The 14,631-nt window shown below is 36.9% G+C and overlaps 5 protein-coding genes across 5 annotated transcripts; 2 read left to right on the top strand and 3 right to left on the bottom strand.

Moving 5' to 3' along the window:
- Positions 1–214: 214 nt before the first annotated feature.
- On the top strand, positions 215–3,196 carry RPN1 (proteasome regulatory particle base subunit RPN1; the record flags this gene model as incomplete). The annotated part of the gene is made up of 1 exon (XM_056222873.1): positions 215–3,196. One exon carries the CDS (start codon positions 215–217, stop codon positions 3,194–3,196), a length of 2,982 nt encoding a protein of 993 aa, XP_056082521.1.
- A 256-nt stretch (positions 3,197–3,452) lies between these two features.
- On the bottom strand, positions 3,453–4,094 carry VMA16 (H(+)-transporting V0 sector ATPase subunit c''; the record flags this gene model as incomplete). The annotated part of the gene is made up of 1 exon (XM_056222872.1): positions 3,453–4,094. The coding sequence occupies one exon, from the start codon at positions 4,092–4,094 to the stop codon at positions 3,453–3,455; it is 642 nt and encodes a 213-aa protein (XP_056082520.1).
- A 331-nt stretch (positions 4,095–4,425) lies between these two features.
- THR1 (homoserine kinase) lies at positions 4,426–5,499 on the bottom strand (the record flags this gene model as incomplete). The annotated part of the gene is made up of 1 exon (XM_056222871.1): positions 4,426–5,499. One exon carries the CDS (start codon positions 5,497–5,499, stop codon positions 4,426–4,428), a length of 1,074 nt encoding a protein of 357 aa, XP_056082519.1.
- Positions 5,500–5,740: 241 nt separating this feature from the next.
- On the top strand, positions 5,741–7,189 carry MAS2 (mitochondrial-processing protease subunit alpha; the record flags this gene model as incomplete). The annotated part of the gene is made up of 1 exon (XM_056222870.1): positions 5,741–7,189. The coding sequence occupies one exon, from the start codon at positions 5,741–5,743 to the stop codon at positions 7,187–7,189; it is 1,449 nt and encodes a 482-aa protein (XP_056082518.1).
- Positions 7,190–7,449: 260 nt separating this feature from the next.
- Positions 7,450–13,233, bottom strand: MYO1 (myosin 1; the record flags this gene model as incomplete). The annotated part of the gene is made up of 1 exon (XM_056222869.1): positions 7,450–13,233. One exon carries the CDS (start codon positions 13,231–13,233, stop codon positions 7,450–7,452), a length of 5,784 nt encoding a protein of 1,927 aa, XP_056082517.1.
- Positions 13,234–14,631: the final 1,398 nt, after the last annotated feature.

Here is a 14,631-nt window from a genome sequence, read left to right as displayed (position 1 = left end):
TTTATGTTTACATAATACATGTATATCATTAATATTATAATAACACTAACTCGTATAAAATGATATATTGCACGGTGGCAAAAGGCGAATAGAAATTTGGCAAAGGGTATAAGTAATTAAGCAAATTGATTAACTCCATAATCTCTAACCCTATTTTTTTGACCATTCATACCATATTGTGTGACTTGTAAAACTGGAGGAACAATTTTAAGAAATGGTGGACGAAAGTGATAAGAAACAACTGACTATTGACGAACAATCGAAGATAAATGCTGAAAAGCAAACTTCAAATAAGAAGGATAAAAAAAAGGAGGAAGAGGAACAGCTATCTGAAGAAGATTCTAAGCTTAAAGCGGATTTAGACTTACTGGTTGAAAGGCTGAAAGAAGATGATTCATCTTTATATGAAGCTTCCTTGAGCGCTCTAAAGGAATCCATCAAAAATTCTACGAGTTCTATGACCGCGGTCCCCAAACCTCTGAAATTTCTTCGTCCAGCATATCCAGAGTTATGTTCTATTTACGACAAATGGACAGATTCAAACTTGAAATCTTCTTTGGCGGATGTCTTGTCCATTTTAGCCATGACATACTCGGAAAATGGGAAACATGATTCATTGAGATATAGATTGCTCTCTAATGTTTCTGACTTCGAAGGCTGGGGCCACGAGTACATCCGTCATTTGGCTTTAGAGATCGGTGAAGTATATAACGATCAAGTGGAAAAAGACGCTGAAGATGAAGTATCTTCTGATGGATCCAAAAGTGATGGATCTGCAACCGCAACTGGATTTGAATTTTCCAAAGAAGATACGCTACGTTTATGTCTAGATATTGTTCCATATTTCTTGAAACACAACGGTGAAGAAGATGCTGTGGACTTACTTTTGGAAATTGAATCTATTGATAAACTACCTCAATTCGTGGATGAAAACACTTTTCAAAGAGTCTGTCAATACATGGTTGCATGCGTTCCGCTTTTACCACCTCCTGAAGACGTTGCTTTTCTAAAAACTGCATATTCTATTTATCTATCTCAAAACCAACTTACAGATGCAGTTGCCTTGGCAGTGAGACTAGGAGAAGAAGAAATGATCAGAGCCGTTTTTGATGCTACCAGTGATCCAGTAATGCATAAACAACTAGCCTATATTTTAGCCGCACAAAAGACGTCTTTTGAATATGAAGGTGTCCAGGATATAATTGGTAATGGAAAGCTATCAGAACACTTTTTGTATCTTGCTAAAGAGTTGAACTTAACCGGACCAAAAGTTCCAGAAGACATTTATAAAAGCCATTTAGACAATTCTAAATCCGTATTCTCAAGCGCCGGTCTAGATTCTGCTCAACAAAATTTAGCTTCATCATTTGTTAATGGGTTCTTAAACCTAGGTTATTGTAACGACAAGTTAATTTTGGATAACGATAATTGGGTTTATAAAACCAAAGGTGATGGGATGACCTCAGCAGTGGCCAGTATTGGATCCATATACCAGTGGAATCTGGATGGTTTGCAACAGCTGGATAAATACTTATATGTTGATGAACCAGAAGTCAAAGCTGGTGCGTTATTAGGTATCGGTATTTCCGCCTCTGGTGTGCATGACGGTGAAGTTGAACCAGCTTTGTTACTTTTACAGGATTACGTTACTAATACGGACACTAAAATTAGTTCAGCAGCTATACTTGGTTTAGGTATTGCGTTTGCCGGTAGTAAGAATGATGAAGTGTTGGGTTTGTTATTACCAATTGCTGCTTCCACTGAATCACCTATTGAGACTGCAGCTATGGCTTCATTAGCTTTAGCTCACGTTTTTGTCGGTACCTGTAATGGTGACATCACAACTTCTATTATGGATAACTTTTTGGAACGTACACCTATCGAATTAAAGACCGACTGGGTAAGATTTTTGGCACTTGCATTAGGTATACTTTACTTAGGCCAAGGTGAACAAGTAGATGATGTCTTAGAAACTATTAGTGCTATTGAACACCCAATGACGTCCGCTATTGAGGTATTGGTTGGCTCATGTGCTTATACCGGCACAGGTGATGTTTTGCTAATTCAAGACTTGTTACATCGTTTGACTCCTAAAAACGTAAAAAGTGAAGAAGAGGTAGATGAAGAGGAAACTACTGACGGACAAACAAATAGCATAAGTGATTTCTTGGGTGAGCAATTGAACGGAACGGTTAAAAACGAACAAGCTGAAAGTGAAGTCGACGAAATGGAAGTCGATGCCGAAGGCGAAGAAGTTGAGGTCAAAGCAGAAATAACGGAAAAGAAAAACGGTGAAACTTTAGAAGGCGGAGAGATAAAAGCTGAAGAAGAGAATGGGAAATCTACCGACAAGGATGCTTCTTCAGATGGAAAGAATGATGATGAAGAAGAAGAAAAGGAAGCAGGAATAGTCGATGAACTTGCTTATGCAGTTTTGGGTATTGCCTTAATCACCCTTGGTGAAGGTATCGGGAAAGAAATGTCCTTGCGCCATTTTGGTCATTTGATGCATTATGGTAACGAACACATCCGTCGTATGGTGCCTTTAGCAATGGGTATTGTTTCTGTATCTGATCCACAGATGAAGGTTTTTGATACTTTAACACGTTTTTCGCATGATGCTGACTTAGATGTCTCAATGAATTCTATTTTTGCCATGGGTCTATGTGGTGCCGGTACTAACAATGCAAGGCTAGCTCAACTATTAAGACAGTTGGCAAGTTATTATTCACGTGAACAAGATGCCTTGTTTATTACAAGATTAGCCCAAGGGTTATTGCACTTAGGTAAAGGTACTATGACGATGGATGTGTTTAATGATGCACATGTTTTAAATAAAGTTACACTAGCATCAATCTTAACAACCGCAGTTGGCTTGGTATCGCCAAGTTTCATGTTGAAGCATCATCAATTATTCTACATGTTAAATGCCGGTATAAGGCCAAAGTTTATTCTAGCACTAAATGAAGAAGGAGAACCAATAAAAGTCAATGTACGTGTTGGTCAAGCAGTAGAAACTGTTGGTCAAGCAGGTAAGCCAAAAAAGATCACTGGTTGGATTACACAGTCTACTCCTGTTTTACTAAATCATGGTGAAAGAGCAGAGCTAGAAACTGATGAATATACTAGTTATACAAGCCATATCGAAGGTGTGGTAATTTTGAAAAAGAACCCTGACTATCACGAAGAGGAATAAACTGAATAGCTATCAGGAATTACCTACCGAAAAAGAAAAAAAAATACAAAACCATTTTAACATAATTATATATTTATATAGTTGTACATTTTTCTCTCTTTTACTTAATATAATATGATTTTTCGACAATAAAAGAAAACGTGCATATAGGCATATACATGTACCCTTTTGGACATCCTATTATATCTATTAGTAAATGTGGATGCGCTTATCTAGAACTCGTTCAAAACGAAAAAAGAAGAGCCTGACTGTGCCCTCATTGAAATTCAGAAGCCTTACCAGCCATCAATAAACCAACGATCAAACCTAATAAACCTAAAATGGATCCGAAAATTTCAATGACCAAGATCTTAACAAACAGTGCAGAATCAGCGGCATCGGAAATGGCAGCAGTAGCACCGGTGATACCCACTGCGATACCACAAATCAAATTGGATGCACCGACAGTGATACCTGCCCAGAAAAGGGAATAACCGGTGTACAAGTTGGATTTTGAGTACATATTCTCAGCAGTAGCCACGGTCAATTTCGAAGAAAAGACAATGGCAATAATTAGCCCGTAAATAGCAACCACTTCACAGAAAATAATGGAAATTAAATTCTTTGTGGTGATCCTTGGAGCACGCACACCGGCCCCAATCATGGATGAACCAGTAATAAAAATACCCCATGCTGCCCCCACAACACTTAAGCCTACACAAAGGGCAATACCAAGATTGGCCCACATATAAGGGGATGTCCTTAATAAGAACTTCCCAAAATTAATGTCAGATCCATGTCCAGTAAAAAGCTTGTACAAACCATACACTATTACTATTATTAGCACCAAGTAGTATAGGAAATGGGAGAAGGAAAACTTCCCCAAAGACATATCATCATCTTTAGATTCTTTGCTCATTATCTTATGCGCTCTAGCTCCTGTATCTAATTCGCCCTTCCGATGAGAAAAAAACAACTATAGATATTACGTTGAATGATACTTGTCTCTAAATCAATCGACTGGCCTTGGCTATGCGTCTTTTGAATTGACTGAAAACAACTTCGTTTCATTATCTGTATTGTTAATGGTTGTGAAATTTCCTTCTTTTCACTTATTTTTTATTTTCGAAATAGATAAAAAGTACGGGTAACTGAAAAATACTTGGTATAATAACCGTTAACGGTCAACTACAGTATATACACTCTGTAAACAATAGTATTTAACGCAGTATACTAGGCTGAAGGACTTTTCATTGCTGCTCAACACTAGCACCATCGTAGGCAGGCTCCAGTAGTTTCCAAGAGCACTTGATGCCATTCTTGACGAACCTGTTGATGATTTCTTGAGAGATTTCTTCGAAATTCTCAGTGGCCAAAGCCAGGATGGTTGGGCCTGCACCTGACAAGCAGATACCCAGTAGACCAGGATAGGTCGATGGAGTGACGCAAGACAGGATTTCTGTGAGACCTGGTATCAATGTCTTTCTATAAGGTTGATGAACACGGTCTTGCATGGCAGGGTAGATCAAGTCTGCATTAGGAGGGTCCATAGTCAAAGCTGTGGTCAAGACGGCCAGTCTTTGCAAGTTGAAGACCAAGTCCTGGGTTGGGTAGGCCTTTGGAAGAACACCTCTGGAGTCGGCGGTGGACAACTCAAAATGTGGGATGATGGCAATACATTTAATAGCGGGGTTCCATTGATATTTGACGTGTCTACCGATATCGGTTGGTGGTAATGGGGGAACTAGACCGGTATCTTCGCCACCAGAAGGTTCTGGAAGCACTTCGGCCAATGGGATTTCACGTCTCTCCACCTCTTGTGGAGTCAGGTCTCTTAGGAACGAACCGCAAAAGCCACCCATCATGGCAGCAGTGATGTTGTCTGGGTGACGTTCAATCATTAAACAGTAGTCCAACATACGTTGCTTAGAAAATCCCAACTGGGCCACTTCGTTACCTAAAATAACACCTGCCACCACAGCTGCACCAGAGGAGCCTAGTCCACGGCCAAGTGGGATTGGGTTAGAGACGTGGACTTTGGTTCCAGATGGGAAGTTCCTAATATTGTTGCAACGCAACACATATAGCGCAGTTCTGGTAATCAAGTTAGCATCAGAACGCAATGGGACAGTGGAATAGCCTTCACTGTCTTTACTGTAAGACAACTTACAGTTGTTGGGATCGTCGTTGGTCTCATGAGCCTGGCTGGAGTCGATAGTGACTTCTAACTCCAAAAATAGAGAAAGACCGACACCAAGAACATCATACCCAGGGCCGATGTTGGCAGAAGATGCTGGAACTTTAATCTTGAAAGTACGAGCCATTTTACACAGTCCGTTGTTCTCCTTTATACTAACGTTGTTACCATCCAGCAACCTATAAAATCAGTTGTTATTACCATGCCTTTCAAGATGATGACTCTTGCACAAATTTTTCATTCGGCGTATAGGCGATGTTGAGAATGAACAATCCAGGTGAAAAGGTTGCACAGTTGGAATAAAAGATAGGTAGTTCAGGGCCGGTTGGTGATTTGTTCGAAGTCAAGAAGTGATAAATAAACAGAAGATGCTAAGAAACGGTGTCAAGAGATTATACTCTAACGTCGCCAGAACAGATAATTTCAAGTATTCCTCGCTAGCGAATGGTCTAAGAGTGGCAACGTCCAATACTCCTGGGCACTTTAGTGCGCTAGGACTATATATCGATGCTGGATCCCGTTTTGAAGGTAGAAATTTGAAAGGCTGTACTCATATTTTGGATAGGCTCGCATTCAAATCTACCGAGCATATCGAGGGCAGAGCAATGGCAGAGACCCTGGAGTTACTGGGTGGGAATTACCAATGTACCTCGTCTAGGGAAAATATGATGTACCAGGCTTCTGTATTCAACCAAGATGTGGGAAAGATGCTTCAATTAATGTCGGAAACCGTAAGATTTCCTAAAATTACTGAACAAGAACTACAAGAACAAAAACTGTCTGCGGAATATGAAATTGATGAAGTTTGGATGAAACCGGAATTGGTGCTACCTGAGCTGTTACACACAGCAGCGTATTCTGGGGAAACTTTGGGATCCCCTTTAATCTGTCCTAGAGAGCTCATCCCTTCCATTTCTAAATACTACCTGTTAGATTACAGGAATAAATTCTACACCCCAGAAAACACTGTCGCAGCGTTTGTGGGTATTCCCCATGAAAAAGCTTTAGAACTTGCAGATAAGTATTTAGGTGATTGGCAATCCACTCACCCTCCAATTAGTAAAAAGGTTGCGCGCTACACCGGTGGCGAAAGTTGTATCCCACCAGCACCGGTGTTTGGGAATTTACCAGAGCTATTTCACATCCAGATTGGATTTGAAGGTCTTCCTATAGATCATCCAGATATTTACGCTTTGGCAACTTTACAAACCTTACTTGGAGGTGGTGGGTCGTTCAGTGCTGGGGGTCCCGGAAAGGGGATGTATTCTCGTTTGTATACGCACGTTTTGAATCAATATTACTTCGTTGAAAATTGCATTGCGTTCAACCATTCTTATTCAGATTCAGGCATTTTCGGTATCTCACTATCTTGTGTACCGCAAGCAGCTCCTCAAGCAGTTGAAGTAATTGCACAACAAATGTATAACACATTTGCTAACGACAATTTAAGGTTATCTAATGAAGAAGTTTCCAGGGCAAAAAATCAGTTGAAATCTTCACTACTGATGAATCTAGAGTCCAAGTTAGTAGAATTGGAAGATATGGGTAGACAAGTCCTCATGCATGGCCGCAAGATTCCAATCAATGAAATGATAAGTAAGATTGAAAATTTGACACCAAATGATATCTCCCGTGTCGCCGAAATGATATTTACCGGAAATGTAAATAATGCTGGTAAGGGTAAAGGCAAAGCTACTGTTGTAATGCAAGGAGACAGAGATGCCTTTGGTAATGTGGAGAATGTATTGAGCGCATATGGACTTGGTAAGAGTTCCACCATCAATAACAATAGCCCTAAGAAAAGCAGTTGGTTTTGAACAACTTCTAAGCTATTTCCTCCTTCATTTTGGAGATTCTAAGATATAGAGAAGGCTTATTTATCCACTCGGTTTTATTTTACCTTACGTATTGTCTTTGGAACTACTATAGAAGGGTATGTGTGAAAATCCATACCGGTAATTATATAGTACTTATGTTGTCTTTCTCCGCTAATAATGCATATTCTCATTCTGTATATACGAACATCCAACATTATATTTTAAGAGAGAACTTCCTCTTTTTTTTTTGAGAAAGAATTCTAATTGAAAACTTTACTCTGTGCGTTATTACTTTCGGTGTTCTTCGAGCCTATCATGGTTGATTCATAACGGCTTTTCCAAAACTCAATTTCTTGAGCCATTTCTTGCACTTTATCGTGGTATGAAGAGTTGTCTCTAATGGATTTCTTCATTTCGAGTTCTTGCTGAGAGATATACTTCTCTAACTCGGAAATTTGAGCCTCATATCTTAAGGCACTTTCCTCAAATTCGCTTCTGTTTTTGTTAGATAGTTCTATGACATCTGTTTGTTGAGAGTTTTTCGTCTGTAATTCCTCTACTGCCCTCTCCAAACTTTTGTTCTTTTTCATCTCTTCATATTTTAGGTTTGTTTCGAAGCTCACCATACATTCTAATTCATGAATTTTAGATAACCATGCATTTTTTTCAGTTGTGTCTGATAATCTATCTTGCAAATTTTCTACGTGGGACTGTAAGTCGGTGTTAAGCTTTTGTAAGGTTTGGTTTTCTTCATATAAATCAATGTTTTTCTGCTTTTCTTGATCGAGTTTTCCTCTAAATTCACCGCAGCTATCTTGCAATTTTTTAACCAGTTCCCCATTCCTGGTATTTTGCTCCATTTGTAATTTTAGTGTTTCCTCTAAGTATTTAATTTTTTCAGAAATTTGTTTATTCTCTTGGGTAGATTTTAAGAGTGCTGCACTTGAAACTTCCAAAGCATCAGTCTTTTGATTTAAGTCAAATTCCAACTCCTGCTTGGTTTTTGTCAAAGACCCTATCTTTTCTGTTAGTGACTGACATTTAGCATTGAGGATCTCATATTTTTGATAAAGGTCTTTTTCGGCAAGAGAGATTGCATCTTTTTCATTGTTCAACATCTCCACTACTTTTGTATAATGGTCAAGTTGTTTCAACAGGTCAGAAATCCGCGCCTCAGAATCGTTGTTTGAAGTTTCCAGTTTGTACTTAAGCGTTGCAAAATCTTTCTTTAAATTGGTTTCAACTTTCAAAGAGCAGCTCAATTCTTCCTTTAATCTATTAATCTCATTTGTATATTGAGATCGATCATCTACCGCGCTTAACCGCTCTTTTAAATGGGCTAAATCATCACTTAGAATTTTTTTTACATCTTGGACTCTTTTCAATTCTAATAGTGTTTCCTGTAGTTGCATGTCTGAGTCATTTCTTTCCATTTCACGCTCCCAGATTAACTTTTCTTTTTGTTTATTCTGAGTTTTCAATTTTTCGATAATAGATGCCATATTCTTTACATCCTCCTCAGCTTGTTTTAGTGCGTGAATATGCTCCCTTAGCCGCAATTCATTTCCTTGCAGATCATCCATACAGTTCTCAAATTGTTGTTTTTGTTGTTTTATGGTTGAGGATAATAGTTCTTTTTGGCGTTCCGTAGATTCAAGATCTTTCTGCAATCTCTCTAATTGTTCACTAAGTAAGGCATCTTTTGATTTTGATTGCCTCAAGTCAAGAGTGAGTTGGCTCATTTTTCCGTTTGACTCATTTAAAATCTCCTGAAGTTTATAGTTTTCAAGTTTGTAATAGCGGATTTCTTCTTCGTATTTTGATATGCTATCACGGTTCTTTATTATGTCGCCAACAGGTAAATTTGTTCGATCACGCAAAGGCATAGTTTTCAGTTTGTCTTCCAAGGATTTTACTCTCTCCTCACTGGCTTCAAACTTCAATTTGTAAATCTCAGAAGATGACATGGAACCTTCTGCTTGAATTTTTCGAAATTTACTATGTAAGGCAGATATAGCATTCTCCGCATCATAATGAGCTTTTGTTTCGATGTCTAATTGTCTTTTCAAATATTCGACTTCCAGCATTAATTTATTAATATCAGATTCTTTACTCGAGGAGTTATTTGACTGCTCATCTAGAATAGTATTCAATTGAATACTAGGGTCTATATCTAGAACTAATTTCTTCAATTTCTTTATTTGTGCTTTAATTTTCTGATTCTCAAATGAGGAAGATGCCAGTCTCGTTTCAGTAAATCTTAATCTAGAAATCAAGTTCTTCTTCTCTTCAATTTCATTCTCTAGACTTTTCGTTACCTCAGTAAAAGCCAATTGAAGATCATAATATCTTTTTATAACGTCTTCTTTATCGACTGGCTGGTCGGAATACGACACAGGTTTAGCGGACGAAGTGTTTGATTCTACAGAGGCATTTGATATTCTTTTGTTCAGATATTGGTTCAAGGAAATTTCCTGTGATAACCGCGCTTCTAGTTCTTTGATTTTATTATCACTCAGAGGCTCAATTTGGCCATTTCTTTTCTTTTGTTCCTGTTCCTTTATTTGCTTTTGGAAGCTAGAATATTCGTCTTTAACCTTTTGGAAATTGGACTTATATTCAGTCAGCTGAGTTCTTGTTTCTTTTAGTTCCGTAGTAATTTTACCATACTCATTAACTGCATCGTCCCTTTGCTTAGAAAAAATAGCAAGCTCTTTCTTGTGATTATCTATCTTTTCTTTCATCTTTTCCAGTTGATTGTCTTTGTTTTTTAGTTGATTGTTCAGTAATTCCTTTTCTTTCTTACAATTCTCGTTCTTTGAACGCAAATCTGAATTTTCTGCCACTAGAGATTGAAGCCTTGACATTGCAATGTTGCAATTTTTTTCCAAAGTGACTAGCTTAATGTCTAAATCTTCTTCTGAGGTACTCAATTTTTTATTGAACGTTTTTATTTCTTCCTCTTTCAAGTTGATTATATTTTTCAATCTTTCTATTTCATTTTCTAACTTCATTTTAGATTCTTTTATCAATGATTGGGAGCTCTGTTCTTTGGAAATATCGCAGTTCAAATCTGATATTTGCTTTATTAGTTGGTCGTTCTTTATGTGTAATTTTTCTAATGTCGTTTCCCGTTCTTTCACGGTTTCTTGAAGGTCGTGGATTGTTAGCTCAGATTCTTCAAGCTTTTGCATTATTTGTAATTTTTGCCTATTAATTTCATCCTTTTCTGAAACAAGATCATTAAATTGTTTCTGCAATGTTCCTGAACTAGTTTTAATTCTATTTAATAGGTTTTCATTTCTTTTTAAATTCTCTTTTTCCTGATTTAGCAATTCATGGGTATCTTTCAATTCATCAATAGTTTTTCTATTTTTTTCTTCTAAAAACTTCTTCTTCGATTCCATTTCCTGAAGATCGTTCTTCAATTTATTAATTTGTTCATTAAATTTCTTGGTTCTTGTCATATCATTGGATGATATTAAGAGCGGTTTGATTCTGATGAATAAACTAAACCAAGGATCATCTTTTACCAGTTGATTGTATAATCTAAAAGTATTGCCTATAACTCTTGTATTTTTCAACTTCTGTAAATGAGACGTTGTTGCTTTCCTTGTAGCACATCCTCGTATGGTAGCAGTTAGTTCAGTCATTATAATGTTCAGTTTAGCATCTTTTTGCCTTTCAAGATCAGCTAATACCCCAGCTTTGAAAAACAGTTTTGTATTACCAATTTTATACACATTAGTATCTAGTTGCAAAGACGTTAGAAGAAATTCGCAACTTTGTTTGATGGTGGATTTTAATCTGGAATTGAAGGATGTAGAATTCGAATTTTCAGGATACAAGATCTTATACCGCTGGAAAAACTCCTGAAATGCTATTCTATTTGGGTAACCTTCTCTCGCAAGTCTGATACCCTCTAGAACACCATTGCAACGTAATTGATCTAAGATCAACTTTCTGTTAAATTCTTTCGGTCTTTTCACATTATTTGGAATTATACAACGAACAAAATGTGGATGCGTAGAGGCTAATTGATTTAGTAATGTTATCTGCTGTTCTCTATGACGTGACGAGGTTGTCTTAAAGTTACTTGTTCTAGCTAACTTTTTAACTTCTTGGTTGGAGATGTTGGCTTCTATACTAGTGCTAGAGAACTTTTCTCCCTCCAGCTCGAATAGTTTTGATATAATAGCATTCTGCGAAGTAGATAATAATGAGAGAAGATTATCATTTAGAGGATCTTTGTTTTTCGATAACCAACCTTCGACAGTGTACTCAACATCTCCAGCATAATGTTTCAGGATAAATCCATTTCTTAATTTTGAACGTTTGAATTTAGAAGAATTTTGGTCCCAAGTAGAGATCAGCTTAGAGTAGAACGACTCATCGGTGGATTTGGGCAAAACGGCTTCCTCATCTAACAACGGTAGGACACCAGTCGGTGGACCTTTGCTTTCGATCAAATCGATTGTCAGTTGTAAATCTTTACCGTAATCTATGTAATCCCATTGGATATTTTCCTTCAAATATTCACTCTGTTCTAAAACAAACATGTGGTTATTGAAGAACTGTTGTAGTTTTTCGTTTGTATAATTGATGCATAGTTGTTCAAACGAATTGTTCTCGAAAATCTCAAAACCTGCAATATCCAATAATCCGATATAATTCAGAGATGCACTGCCGTGATCCAAGTTCTTATTGATCATATCTACAATATAACCGAAAAGTCGTTCATAAAGATTTCTAGATAATGCATTTAAGATGAATTTTGCCTGTTGAGAGTTTTTGGACTGTGAAACCCATTCTTTACCGGCTTTTGATCTAGGTCTTAAAATAGCAGTTTGAAAATCTTTCTCGTTCACACCTAAATTGCTACAAATTGCGCTAACATCATTTTTAAAGGAAGCCTGTTCTGCTCTATCGGAGACAAACTCAATGTTACCAATTAATAAAATAATAGCCACAACCTGAAATATCCATTTTACTTGTTCTTTGGAGAATCCGATAATATTCAATGCCGATAACAATTTTTTGAAATTCTCTACGTCATTGATTCCTGGTATAAGATCTTGGTTGGAGTTTGATAAAATTTTGTAATCTTTTATGTTTCTGGATTTGAGGAATAGTTGCTCTAACTCAGAATCATCTACTCCATATAACAATTGATAAAATATATGATAATTTCTCTCCTTTGCATTCTGATGAACGATTCTTGATTTTTCCAGAAGATACCATTCAATATGCGCACCGTTAATCATACCGTGTTCATTAAATTCGATCTTTATAAATTTACCAAATCTTGAAGAGTTGTTGTTTCGTACTGTTTGCGCATTACCAAAGGATTCTAAGATAGGATTACTTTGTAAAATTTTCATTTCAAAACTTTCTACAATAGAACTATCATTAACAGACGTTACCTTGGAGGGAGAAGAGGAGGTTATAGATGCTAGATATTGCAGGATCTTCTTCGTGTTTTCCGTCTTGCCTGCACCAGATTCACCTGTGACTAAAATGGATTGGTTTTTATTTTCTGATAAGAGATTCTCGTAAGCTTCTTCAGCAATCGCAAAGATATGTGGTGGTAATTTTTCATGGGAACTGTCCTGTAAGTCGCTTTTCAATGACCTGTTATGACTGCTGTGGTACAGTTTTATATGCTCCTCGGAATATAAATTCAAATCATGATAAGGGTTAATCGCCACCAAAAATAAGCCAGAATAGGTGTAAATCAGGTCGCAATTGTATCTCTTCTCCAAGTTATAGAGCACAGAGGGCTCGTTCAAATGTGTTAGCTCAGACATGTTTTCTACTTTATCAAAAGTTGATGGATTGACTGGGAATACATTGGATATTCGCACCTGCACTAGATTAGAAGCGTCCAATGAATTTAACGGGCGAACGATTCCTATCTGTTCTTCGTGTCCGGTAAATTTATTCTTGTTGATGTCTGTACTCACCAACTCCCCTTTTATAAAAACTTCTCTCTCATCTGGTATCCAAACGATCATATTACCATTGCAAGACTGTCCACCAGTCATTATCGCTATGATTGTCCTTTATTTCCTTGTTTATGCTTTTCTTGATATTAATTCTACAAAAATCGGGATATGAATATAAAATAATTTCAAAGAGTATTCAAGATGGGTGAAATAGTTGCTCATAAACAATGAACAATTCTAAACAAATACACCAAGAAACTACAAATGTTTACGCAATTACCCTTTTGGGCTAAATGATGAAATCTCGAAAATTATTAAAATATTCCAAGGGGGGTAACAAAAGGTATGTTAATATTACCCTAACTTGAATTTCTCTTATTTTTCCACCTCGAATGAGAAAAAAATAATGTGCTATTGACACATTTATGTGAAGATCTAGGAGAGTCTTGAGCGCATCAAGTCGGACAAAGAAAAGGACTAGACTCTAAACTTAAATTCTTCTGTAACAGCTGGGTCTCGGCTCCCTTTTGGCCTTTTTCTTTTAACACGTATCCGTTTTTGCTATACGAGGTAGTCCGATAATATACCCCTCTTTTCAAGTTATAGCTTTGGTCCCTATTTTGAAGAAGTATATATGTTTCGTCTATTATAAAGGAGAAGAAGGCACGTATTGCCTTTCAAATAAATGTTAAAAATAATTTTATTTTGACAATATATTAAAACCTGGGAAAGTTCCTTTGCGTGATCTGAGAAACCATGGTATTCGGCAAGGAAATGTAGAAATGTGTATTCCTACGAGTTTTTTCTTGCACTAAAAGTTTAAAATTCCTTAGCCCGATAGGGAAAGATGCGGTACTACTGCTGTAAAAAGAAAAAAAAATATGCAGACGGAGCTCATCAATTTTACCTGCGTCATGACAGTCGAGCTAGTCGTGTTATACACCAAGCAAGGTTCACCTAAGATTCTAGCGGACGAAAAATCGTTCAGACGTAATGATCGAACGATCTTCAATAAGGAGTGTTCGAGTGTAATTCTATGGGCACCTGCGTATATTTGAGAGGATGTGTAAAGAAAAAGATGAATGGACTCCGTTTAAATGCTGCTACTTTGACTAGTAAGCGCCCATTTATGCCGTGCATACAATATGTTCTTCTTTTTTTAGTACTTTTGATAGGGATGACTTGTAAAAATAACTTTGCCGCATTAAGATCGCTCGCAAAGGATTGTCGTAAAAGTTCCCTATACTTTTTTTTTTAATGACACTTTACATGTAGCTGGTCAAAGGTTTTTGAGCCGTTTGTATTACTTTAGTTACATTGGCATTTGTGAGAATTTGAGACAATCTATTTGCAGAAGTATATTTAAAGAAATGCAGAGCATATGAACTTATTCTAGAAATAATGCTAAAAATTTCACTTGGTGATAATTACCTTGCTTTCTTACCTTCTTTTTTTCAATTTTTTTTCATTATAATTACTATATTAGTGTTGATTAAT

The sequence above is a fragment of the Saccharomyces mikatae genome (assembly GCF_947241705.1).
Source record: "Saccharomyces mikatae IFO 1815 strain IFO1815 genome assembly, chromosome: 8".
NCBI classification, from domain to species: Eukaryota; Fungi; Ascomycota; class Saccharomycetes; order Saccharomycetales; family Saccharomycetaceae; genus Saccharomyces; species Saccharomyces mikatae.
This window is presented reverse-complemented; position numbering and strand designations above follow the sequence as displayed.